This window comes from Nicotiana tabacum, chromosome 11 (genome assembly GCF_000715075.1).
Source record: "Nicotiana tabacum cultivar K326 chromosome 11, ASM71507v2, whole genome shotgun sequence".
Lineage (NCBI taxonomy): Eukaryota > Viridiplantae > Streptophyta > Magnoliopsida > Solanales > Solanaceae > Nicotiana > Nicotiana tabacum.
This window is the reverse complement of record NC_134090.1, coordinates 21,457,701-21,469,987: the sequence shown is the minus strand read 5'-3', so window position 1 is coordinate 21,469,987 and position 12,287 is coordinate 21,457,701. Positions and strand designations below refer to the sequence as shown.

General features: G+C 35.1%; 1 protein-coding gene across 3 annotated transcripts; it reads left to right on the top strand.

Annotated features, from left to right (window-relative positions):
• The first annotated feature begins 5,075 nt into the window (after positions 1 to 5,075).
• On the top strand, positions 5,076 to 11,090 carry LOC107822693 (uncharacterized). Of its 3 annotated transcripts, none has more exons than XM_016649253.2 (15): positions 5,076 to 5,203; positions 5,412 to 5,639; positions 7,210 to 7,321; positions 7,501 to 7,613; positions 7,707 to 7,829; positions 7,923 to 8,095; positions 8,240 to 8,315; positions 8,487 to 8,573; positions 9,100 to 9,180; positions 9,265 to 9,297; positions 9,735 to 9,788; positions 10,030 to 10,071; positions 10,384 to 10,462; positions 10,544 to 10,614; positions 10,702 to 11,090. In XM_016649253.2, exons 2-15 carry the CDS (start codon positions 5,460 to 5,462, stop codon positions 10,801 to 10,803), a joined length of 1,326 nt encoding a protein of 441 aa, XP_016504739.1. In that variant the 5' UTR covers positions 5,076 to 5,203; positions 5,412 to 5,459; the 3' UTR covers positions 10,804 to 11,090. The 3 variants fall into 3 exon arrangements, with proteins under 3 accessions (XP_016504739.1, XP_016504740.1, XP_016504741.1); XM_016649254.2 differs by lacking the exon at positions 5,076 to 5,203 and adding an exon at positions 6,104 to 6,157 and having other exon boundaries at positions 5,328 to 5,639; XM_016649255.2 differs by lacking the exons at positions 5,076 to 5,203; positions 5,412 to 5,639 and adding an exon at positions 7,104 to 7,122.
• The last annotated feature ends 1,197 nt before the right edge of the window (positions 11,091 to 12,287 follow it).

Sequence of the window (12,287 nt, the reverse complement as noted above, 5' to 3'; positions counted from 1 at the left end):
TCGGCCAAACCCGTATGTTCTACTCTCCCTCCGCCCCTGCTAGCAAGTGTTCACTCACTACTTCCATCGAGTGACATAATACCATTTACAGGTAGCATATACCATTGAATCTCATCTTGTATACGTTGGGTTAACTTATACTTAAATAAGGAAATCAATGGTGATGAGAACTTCTCTAAATCCCTGTTTTCATATTTGTGACAATCTTTACATAACTTCTATGATATATTTAATAATAATTTGTTTCTTTTTCGGCGATAATGAAAGGAATATTCGTGACTCAATAAATCAAAGCCTAATAGCTACTTCCTCTGTTCCCATTTAGTTGTCAAGTTTCGCTCGAAAATCAAACTACATGAATTTTGATCAATATTCTCACATGTATATTTTTACCATATTAATACGAAAAGAATTGCAAGTTATAATACTTCTCGTATATTTTTTAAATACCTAAATTTTAATTTTAAAATATTAAGAAATTTTAATTTAATTTAGCTTAACTGACTCTCGATAAGCGAAACGTGACAAATGGAATAAGAGGGAGTACTTTGGTAATATGTTGAGTGGTCAACATTCTATACATCATGAGATACTTCAATGAAAATGTGAAGTATCGATAGACGTGTATGGTGTATAACTTTATGCATATTTATAGCAATCAACATAATATTATTAGCAGGTAAGGTTGGTTGAGTTGGTTGGGTGAGTGGTTTCCCACATAGGAGACCTTGGATTAATTCCTCTCATCAAACGACCTCTTCAGTTAGAGCTCGTCGCACTAGGCATGACCCATCCAAAGGGTAGCGGCTACGTGTTTCCCCAGAAATTTCCAAAAAACTAATAATATATTAATTAATGAATTAAATAATACTCTATCTGGTAAATCTACTTAAGTAACTAGCGTCTTGGAATTAAATATGCAGGAGTTCCTTCGACAAAAATAGATTAAATTGTAATGCTACTTAAGAATTGCGTTTGACTAACATCCATTTTAAGATTCCATTTTCATTCAAACATGAATATTTAATGTTCTTAACACTTATAAATTGGGCAACAAAGTTTGATCTCCGAAATTAATTCGTGTTCAAACGTGTCCAGATAAAGAGAATTTTCTAGGAATATTTCTGTCGTTATCATTAAATAATAGTACTCACCATTTAACTGTATCTCTCTCTCTTCATCAAATGGCTATAAATTTACGAGGATACAATCAAACCTCTCTATAACAACGTCGTTTGTTCCGAATATTTTTAGATGTTATAGTGAAGTGTTGTTATAGAGAATATATATTACTCCTTTCGTTCACTTTTACTTGGCATGTATACTAAAAATAGATTTTCATTTTTACTTATCATTTTACGTATATTAAGAGAAGACAATTTTTTTTCCTGTTATACCCGCATTTTTTATTACTCATTTCAAATCCTTTTCTCAAATACAATAAAATATGCATCAATTAATATGAGTATCATGGTAAATTATGCATTTTATTTATTATTTCTTAATGTACGTGAAAAGTCAAAATGTGTCAAATAAAAGTAAACGAAGAGAGTATAACATAACATGAAAATTATTTCCGGAAAAACTTGATTTTTATAGTGAAGTGTTAATATATAGAATATAGAGAAATATGACTGTAGTTACATTCTCCATAACTTGCAATTGCGTCAATCTGCTGACACTCTTTGTTTCCAAAATACATTAACAAAGTAGCATTACCTAATCTTGTGGACCATTAATATCCAATCGCTTTCTTTAAAATTCTAACTTCAACGATTAGGTAGAATAATTTTTTAAAAATAATTTTGTTTGTCACATGGTGTCTATATCTGCATTGAGGTCCCGGCTAATCGGATCACACTGCGTAATGTTCTTAAAGGAGCAGCTCTCCGTTCCAGCATTTTTTCTATAATCAAGGCTTGAATTCAAGACTTTTGGTTAAAATTGAAAGGATTCTATTCGTCCCATCATAACGCTTAAGGGTTATTTGATAGGATGTATCAGAGAAAATAATATATATGTATTAACTTTGACATTATTAATTCCTTATTTGATAGTATTTTTTAACATATGTATAACTAATACCAATATTAGTTATATACCATATTTAGTACTATTCTTATACATAGGAATAGTACTAAAGACTTGCATATGGTATTTATCAACTTAGAAAAAGCGTACGATAAAGTTCAGAGGGAAGTTTTGTGGAGATGTTTGGAGGCTAGAGGTGTACCTGTTTCCTACGTTAGGTTGATAAAGGACATGTACGATGAAGTAAAGACCCGAATGAGGACGGTGGGTGGGGACTCGAACCATTTTCCGGTTATGATGGGGTTGCATTAGGGGTAGGCTCAGTCTTTTTTTGTTTGCTTTGGTGATGGATGTACTGACGCGCCACATCTAAAGGGAGGTGTCGTGGTGTATGCTATTTGCAGATGATATTGCATTGATTGACGAAACGCGAGACAGTATGAACGCGCAATTAGAGGTATGGTGGCAGACCCTGGAATCTAAAGGTTTCAAGTTGAGCAGGACCAAGACATGATATTTGGAGTGTAAGTTCAATGGTGAGACTCAAGGAGGGGAAGGGGAGGTGAGGCTGGACTCGCAGGTCATCCCTAGGAGAGAGAGTTTTAAGTACCTTGGGTCTATTATTCAGGGGGATGGGGAGATTGATGAAGATGTTACACATCGTATTGAGGTAGGATGGATAAAATAGAGACTCGCTTCCGGTGTTTTGTGTGACAAGAAGGTGCCACCGAAACTTAAGGGTAAGTTCTACAGAGCGACGGTTAGACCAACGATGTTGTATGGGGCTGAGTGTTGGCCAGTGAAGATCGCTCATGTCCAGAAGATAAAGTTAGTAGAGACGGGGATGTTGAGATGGATGTGCGGGCATACCAGGTTAGATATGATTAGAAATGAGGTTATTCGCGACAAGGTGGGTGTGGCCCCTATTGAGGACAAGATGCGGGAAGCGCGACATATGTGGTTTGGTCATATGAGGAGGAGGAGGAGCACAGACGCCCCGATGAGGAGGTGTGAGAGGTTGACATTGGGGGACCTACGAAGAGGTAGAGGTAAAAGAAGAGGTGGGGAGAAGTGATTAGACAAGACATGACGCAGCTTCAGCTGACCGAGGACATGACCCTTGATAGGAAGGTATGCAGGTCGAGGATTAGGGTAGTAGAGTAGGTAGTCTAGAGTGTTCATAACAATAATATTGGCACACAGTCTTGCTTTATGTTGGTAGTAGGTTTTATGACTAACCGTTGTTTTCTTTTATTGTTGATCACCTTACTGTCTTGTTTTTATTCTGCTTTTATATGGCTTTTTGATACTGTCCCTTCTTATCTATATTTTCATTAATGTGTTGCTTATGCTTTCTTGAGCTGAGGGTCTATTACAAACAACCTCTCTATCCTCACAAGGTAGGGGTAAGGTCTGCGTACACACTACCCTCCTCAGACCCCACGATATGAGATAATACTAGGTATGTTGTTGTTGTTGTTGTTGTTGTTGTTGTTGTTGTCTTATACATAGAAAACCATGACATTAGAAATACCATAATTTTTTATATATGGATAAGCATGTATAAATACAGAACTGCCCTTTTAAAAGCTATTCCAAAATTTTTTCAAAGAATATGGAGGATATTTTTATAAAAAAAAAAAGTTTAAAAAAAATTATGCAATACATTTTATTTTTAATATACCTAACTAAATAGTCAATAAGAAATAATTTCAATATAATTAATCTCAAAATTACTAATCCTAATATTACTAATACGCCATACTCCGTATCATTCTTATACGCCCTGCCAAAACTCTTAGTGATGTAATTGGCAACTTATCCAATAATAAGAAGTGAATATAGAAGTACGTCGTTTTCGGGTCCTTTCATTTTATCTTAAGGCAGAAAAAGAAAAAGAAAAAGAAAAAGAAAAAGAAAAAGAAAAAGAGAGCAGATATTACAAGCCAGGACGATAACAGTTAACCGTCTTTTGAACCTTTGGCTTCATCATTGGGGTAAAATGTTTTTGACTGTAGTTGCGCTTGCGCCTCTTCGTTTATCTTTGGGCCAAAAAAGAAAGAAAAAAAAAGATTTACGACACGAGGAGAAATTTTGTTAAAAAATTCTTTTTAATTTGAGAAAGATTAATATGTAAAAATCTCTGCCATCATCATTCTATTCGGAAAATTTTATTTTGTGTCTTATCACTTATGCAACTGACACTAATTGTATGAGACATCTTTTTTATCTTACAGTTTTGTGGATCCAAATATTTATGGACCCAAAAGTGTAAGATTGGGGTCCACAAATTTGTGAGACAAAAAGAAACCTCACATAACTAGTGTCAATTGTATGAGGCACACAATAAAAATTTTCATTCTAGTCTGATTTGTGATACTAGTAATAGTTTAGTCGCCATTTTTATCAGGTTAATATTAATGACTTAATGCGTATTATAAAGATTTGTATATAGTTAGCTTATAAGTAGAGGGAGATCCAGAATTTTTTAATTGCGGGTGCTCATCAGTCTTTAACTCTACTTTTACTTTTAGGATTGGGTGGTCAATCAATATTTTTGTATATAATTACTAGTTCCCAACATAGAAATATAATGTTTGGCTAAAAAATATTAGTGCTTAAGTACTCATAGGGTTGAATATAGATTCGCCATTGCTTATAAGTAGTTTTTAAGTACATAAAATTCACTTTTCTAACTTTTCAAAGACAAAATAAATATTTAGGCATTATTATTTAATCTTTAAAACTTAAAATTTGCATCAAAACACTATTCTATGGCTAGATCAATTTAGATTTAGGGGCAGGTCGGATTCAACCATTTACATGAGCATGTGAGTTTTTCACTGGAACCCTAGGTGAGGAATCACTCTAAATCTTGTTTTTCAACCGACTAATTTGCTAATATTATTAATTACTAATATTACATTTTTCAAAAAATAAAGAAAATAAAGGGGTGCGGCAGCCAAGCTAATGCCAGAAACAATTAAACACGCTACTATATAGTATCACTTTCAATTTTTGTCACTTTCTCGCTCTCTTGATCCAATGCTCTTTTAATTTAATTATTTATTATTGCATAAATGGTCCACCTTGGACACAATACATTAGCAGAACACACGCTCAACCAATGGCCACACGTGCAAACTCCGTGTACCCTTAATCTTTCGGGCAGGTAAGAGTTTTATCCTCAAACGTACTACTCCTAAAGCATCATATACAACTACTTAAAGCCAGATCAAGTCATTCTTGAATTTTATACCCCATCTATAACAGCATGACTTGTGTCATACCCTGACACCCTTTTTGATAAGCTAATTAAAAATCATAGTTATCTTGTCTTTATATAACAGAAATTAGTTACCCTTAAATTTAATGTGTAGTTTCTTGAAGTGTTGAGATTGAGGGAGCTGAAATTAAAGGGAAAAAAGATGGGATTTGAGAGTATGAAGAAATTGAAGCCTTTGTTGCATTTGTTGTTGCCACTATGTGTGCACTGGATTGCTGAAGAGATGACAGTTTCAGTGCTTGTTGATGTTACAACTAGTGCTCTTTGTCCTGGCAATTCCACTTGTTCTGAAGCTATTTACATTAATGGTGTTCAACAAACAGTATGGAATTTTCCACTTATTCTTCTTCTGGTCTTTTATTGTGTGCATAGTATCTTCTTTTGTGTTTTTTTTTGTTTCCCTTAAGGATTCTTGAGAAGGGAGTCTTGGCGTAACTGGTAAGGTTGCTGCCACAATAGACCCTTGTGGTCCGGCCCTTCTCCATCCCCGTGCATAGCGGGAGCTTAGTGCACTGGACTGCTTTTTTTAAGAAATCTTGACATAAAGAATGTTTCTTTGTTATGTGAGTGCTTGATTTTTTTTTTCCGGTGCTTGATATTGAATTGTGTGACTTACCTCGTATAAAAGCTTAAGCTGTTAGAGATTTGAACATAGGACCCTGCCACTCTCATACCATGTTGCCGTGTGTTGCCACATCTAAAAACTTAAGTTGTTAGAGATAGTACACTTTTATTTACTTAATTAGATCTTCTACACTTAATTCTATGATTTATGTTTGGAAATAGGATATTGACTAGAAAAAAGAAGCTGAACTCTGGACTGGGCTGGACTGCATTATGGTACTTGTTAATTGTTATGTACTCGACTTGTTTCATTTGTGGATATTTTGAAAATAGTTATTCATTTAAATGTTATTACTACTATGGAGCAGTAATGTGTGTGGTTGTGGTGGTGGTAATATCATCTTCAGATTGAACTATTCAGCTACAATTTTTTTTGTGTCAGTGCTTCGATAGAAGTATACTATTGTGATTTTTGAGGGATGTATGGCTCTTAGATTATCAAGATAGACTTTCATTTCAACAAATAGAAAGGGGAGTGAGCTAAATTGTATAAGTCGACATTTAACATGAACTGCTTGCATTTAAGGAACTGTGACGTAACCTGTTTCTTTTTCAGCTGTCGATTTTGGCAAAAAAGTTCCACTCTAGGTACTTTTTTCCAACTTCTTAGATGTGCTGAAATATCTTCCTAACGACGAAATTTCAGCTCTACTCATGGAGTTAAATCTTCTGTAGATATCCTCAGAAGTATTTGGAGTACTTTGATCTTTATATTAAATATTCATTTGTATAGTTTATATATGCTGGAAGTTCAATTTGGCTTCTGGCTTTTAGCCTATGTTTACAGTCATTCTAATGATATAGATCTTAGGAGTTAGAATTTCGAAATACAATTTGTTGAACATACTAATATTATGGCTATGATTAAGAAGGCGGGCAGAATTAGTTCCCTTCAAAAGTAAAGTTGAATTTCTGTATTAGCACAAAACCACTTAGAGTGGTCGCTGGAGAAGAAAGCTTGGACTGATAAAATGTAAATTCGTCCTCTGCAGATTCCATTGTTTTAAAGCTGTTTATTGATAAATGTTGTTGCACCATATAATATTGTGATATGCATAAGGAGATGGTCCAACCTGTAAGCAAACTGACTTTTCTTTTGGGCATTGCCACTCCTTAGGGATGGAAAGACTGAGCAGTACACTTCAATTTGGTTTGTTCTGGTAGAAGGTTTTTTGTAACCGGTAGTGTAAATATTTTATAGAAAGTGCAGTACCTACCCAATGGCTTTTAACTATTCTCCGACTTTAAGGAATTTTGTGCAAATGCAGGTTGTTGGAATATTCAAGATGCTGGTCCTTCCTATCCTAGGTCAGCTTTCAGATGAGTATGGGCGTAAACCGCTTCTTCTTCTCACCATATCCACAACAATTATTCCTTTTGGTATGTATTGCATTTTTTATGTTACGCAGTAATATACAAATATCATCTTTAGACAATATAGTAGTATCTATATAGATTTGGGGTCACTGTTCTATGTACGACTGACAGTTTTCTGCTATGGCTATTATCCGTTATTAATGCTCATTCTTTCTGTCTCTCTGTTCCTTTTAACATTCCAGGTTTACTCACCATCAATAAGTCAAAGGGATTTGTCTATGCTTATTATGTCTTGCGGACAATTTCTTATATCATAAGTCAAGGGAGCATTTTCTGCATCTCTGTTGCTTATGCGGTAGGACTTTCATCTGGTAACTTTGCCGACAGGCATTAAACCTGTCCTAATTTATCAAGAATCTAACTGCAGGTTTTCTTTTGCTTTTTTCAGGCAGATGTTGTTGACGAGAGTAGTAGAGCAGCAGTTTTTAGTTGGATTACAGGCCTTTTTTCTGCATCTCATGTTATGGGGAATGTCCTAGCACGTTTTCTTCCTGTCGGCTACATTTTCCAGGCATGTTGGTTCCATAGCTTGACCAATTTTGCGAGCCATAGTTTCTACTATTGCTATATATCGCCGCTCTCCTAATGAATTTTTCCCGTTCAGGTTTCAATAGGTCTCTTGATCTTTGTTCCTATTTATATGATACTGTTTCTAGAAGAGACTGTAAGTCCAAATACAGAGGTGAACCAAAGTTCGACAGTAAAGAGCAAGGCATTGAAGGTTGTTCAGGAACGATATAATTCGATGAGATATGCTGCAAATATTGTCACTAGCAGGTAATTTTGCACGTGTCTTTCATTACGTTTCAGGTTCTGCTACCACATGTCGATTTGGCGCACAAATGATTCCCAATACTAGCTCATTAATGTTATCTTGTATCACTTTCCTTGTGTTTTCTAAATGACATTTATTGCTCTCAGTCCAACACTGAAGTGCATTTCTCTCGTTTCTTTCTTCTATGAGTTGGGAATGTCCGGCATCAGCAGCGTTTTGCTGGTATGTCACCTGCTTCTTTCAATTTTCCCAGTCCCATATTAGTACATCCTTCAGGACCCTTAAAATATGAGTACTGATGAGTCTTTGTTGCCTTTTCAAGGGATTACACTGTGAATCTCGACTTTATCTGTAATGATTGAAAATTCATGTACGTTAGTTTTATTTGTGCAGTACTATCTGAAATCAGCTTTTGGCTTCAACAAGAATCAGTTCTCAGAAATTTTGATGATGGTGGGAGTCGGTTCTATAGTCTCGCAGGTAATCAGAATATTGAGCCTTGAGATGTCCTTTTGATAAAGATATTGAAACCGTTCCGGCTATGTGCGTCTTTAACAGACTATTCCATACATTTACCTCTTTTCTGTATTAAATGTATCTAGCCAAGTTTTTGTGTTTGTCATATGCAGACATTTCTTTGTTCATATGTACATAAATAGATATATATTCTAAAATATTGGTGAGATCACATATCTTGTACTCACAAAGATATAATGAAAGTAAGCATTACAATGTCCTACTATCTTTGTCCTACCTTTCAAAGGAAATGCCATGTCAGAATATTGGTTTCATGTTCGACGCAATATTCCATGTCCTTGTTAAATAGCTCATAGATATCTCTTCTATGCTATCTCCTAAATAGGTCTTTCTTGTCGATCAGACCCACTGAAATCTGTATTTTTATCTGCTGCATTTTTGGCTAGTTCACCGTGTATCCTGTACAAACTCTAGTTTCATTATGTGAAATTTCTATTTTGTGCTTACCTTTGTAATTTCATATTTCCAGATTGTGGTGCTTCCTCTTATAAATCCTCTTTTTGGGGAGAAAGTGATACTTTGCATGGCCTTGCTTTCATCAATAGCCTATGTAAGTTCCCTTGATTAATTTTAAGACAAAAACAGGCACATATTCTAAAGGGAAAATAACCTATTAATGCGCTTTGTTTTGCAGGCAATGCTTTATGGATTAGCATGGGCACCTTGGGTATGTTACTAATTATTTAAGATAGATGTGTTTGAAAGCAGAACATTGCCTCTTAAAAATGAGAAAATGCTGACCTGAGGGTCATATCTACACAACAAAAATCCTCTTTTCTTTAGTAGACTTTCTACAACTTAGCAAATTGTTTTTGATAAGAGAAGAAGAAAATGACATGAAAGGATGCCGATATTTTGACTTTGGTAATGAATAAATTCATATGATCTCCTTTTATGTGAGAGTAAAATGAAGTGGCATTTTTCAAATACACTAGTAGACCAAACTGTTTTGTGTAAGTAACTAATTGCATATAACAAAAGCTTCATACTCATTTTTATCCCCTCCTCCTCTTCCCCCCAAAGCTTAACTGTTTCTATTACCCTTTTTGTTTTTGCTGATACCAAAGCATAAAATATCGTATTTGACTGTCTTTGCTAACACAGGTTCCATACTTAAGTGCTTCTTTTGGGGTCATCTACATCCTTGTTAAACCCTCTGTGAGTAATTTCTCCAAACTTTTGTCCATGATTTCACATTATGTTGAAGAGCTTAATACTTGTTGATTTTCTTCTTAATAATCAACAACAACAACAACAACAACAACAACCTAGTGTAATCCCACAAGTGGGGTCTGGGGAGGGTAATATGTACGCAGACCTTACCTCTACCCCGAGGGGCAGAGAGGCTGTTTCCAGGAGACCCTCGACTCAAGAAGGCAACCTTTTTGCTTTCTGACAGACTTATGCTGTTATATCCAAAGCGGCACTTTCAGCAGATCAGGTTAGTGAAATAATGAGATTTGCTTTACCAAAGTCAATGCCCTGCTTCAGCTTTGAAACCAAGGGGCAAAAAGATGCTAATTTAGGGAACACGTACACATCCCATCAAATCATGGACTAACTCAAATCAGTGTTTTTTGTCCAATATCTGCCTTAACGAAATCTCTATCTTATGGATTATGGGAAAGTTTCAACCTAAACACTTGTAGTTGTGGCTTGCTAGAAAGCTGAAGTCTAAAGACATTATATTGAAGCAATCCCTTTTTCACTTCTCCTTTTATAAACACCTGCTAACTTCTCAATCCTATTACAGGGCAAAGCACAGGGATTTATTGCTGGCGTTCAGTCAGTCGCGAGTTTGTTATCTCCTATTGTGATGAGTCCATTGACATGTAAGTCATCTTTGGTGCGCTTAAAATTTTTAGAGACATCTCAATCGACTGTGTTTAATCACTGACATAACGTTCTTTCAGCGTGGTTTTTGTCTCGTGATGCACCTTTCAACTGTAAAGGATTCAGTATACTTTGTGCATCTTTATGCATGGTAAGCTGTTTTATTTCTTTCTTTCCGCGACTTTTTCATATGTCATACCTGTTCTTGTGAAAGCTTTAACTTACACAAATTCTGCAGGTGGTTTCACTGTATTATGCTTGTATGCTAAAAGTAGAGGCTCCATCAAAGAAGACCTTCGACGAAAATGCAGAGAACATTGAAGCACCACTTTTGGCATGATACTTAAGACGTGTAACCATTATACCAAAATTTTCCAAGCTATAGTCCCCGAAGGCTGCATTTACAATGACAATTAGTCCAGTCTTCCTACGATAGAGTTGTAAATCTTTTGAAGCTAAGTCTAATCTAGGTTAGAAGAGGTGTATTAGTCTTGAAATCTAATTTGATCTGTTTGGTTATTCTTCAATGTATCTCTTCATTTTTTCGTCTCAATTAAAATGTTGGCTTGTACTTTGTACTCTCAACTTTACATGGAAATGGGATTATGGATATATTGGTAAATTCAATAGGTTGCTTACAATAGCATGGATATACTGTGTGATGTGTTGGTTAGATGCATGTAACGGCTTCGAACTTTGCCAAAGACAAAATTTTGGTATTAAGATGGAGAAGAATAGAGAGGGGCCCATTATGCAATGAGTTTCGAACTGTGTGTTACCGGTCTCAGAGATTTTTCGGTTATCAAAAAAAGAAAAATACTTAACCTTACTATACATTGTTCATGACAGAGTTGAAAGATCCAAAAATAAATTAGGTTTAGAAATGAAGTAGTTATATTCTCTAGATATGATCCAAATGGGAATTGTTTTGTATTCAAAATGAGATTTAGAGCTCAAATGCTACTTTTAGGGTGCATCACAGTCTACAAATACCATTCTCATCAATATATTTTGGTTTCTTTCATTTTCTTCGTGGTCCTTCTCTCATTAAATTATTGTATATCATCGTCGTTCTAGTTATTTTTCCAATCAGTAATCTTACTTTGCCGTTACCTCTTGATTCCATTTTTATGAAGTAGAGTATTATTTAATGAATTAAACAATTTTATTTAAATGTTGTAGTTTTAAATAGTTTTGAAACGTTCCCAATTAATACACATTTACGTGTTTTGTTTTAAAGAGCAAAATCATAACAAATCTTATTGAACGTTGTAGCTAATTGTCAATACAGTATTGACCCAAAACTTTCAGAAAACATCACAAGAAGTAGCAAATCTAGTATGTCAAAGTTACATCAAAGTTAATTGTCAATACATTATATTGACCCAAGTTTTTCACCAAAAAATAAAAAATCATAAGAATTAGCAATGTGTAGGATGCCCATGTTCCGGGGCCAAGAATGAGAAGATATCGAACTGGTATTCATGTTGCAACAATAAATCAAATTCAAAATCAACATCAGCAGGATTACCAAATAGCCCATTGGAGCAAGGCTGTTCAATTGGATCAAGTTCAAGTTGTTGAACATAATTAGCAGTAGAAAACCCAATCTCTCCATCCCAGTAAGCGCATGGCTGTATTTCAGTTGGACCAAATTCTTGAGCATTAACAGAGTTGCTACCACCTCCAATAATATCGCTCAATATTTCAGCAAATTCTCCATCACCATCACAATTCATAGCAGTAATTGATTTCCCATTCAAGAACTCAATTCTCCTTTTTACAGCCTCAATTTTTGAGTCCAATGCCAATAAAACATCCTCT

Excerpts from the sequence above, each read along its gene's own strand:
- LOC107822693 (XM_016649253.2), top strand. The coding sequence starts at position 5,460 with ATGGGATTTGAGAGTATGAAGAAATTGAAGCCTTTGTTGCATTTGTTG. Across the intron at positions 7,614-7,706 it reads GCATCTCTGTTGCTTATGCG|GCAGATGTTGTTGACGAGAG; the intron begins GTAGGACTTTCA and ends TGCTTTTTTCAG. Across the intron at positions 10,615-10,701 it reads TTTGTGCATCTTTATGCATG|GTGGTTTCACTGTATTATGC; the intron begins GTAAGCTGTTTT and ends CAAATTCTGCAG.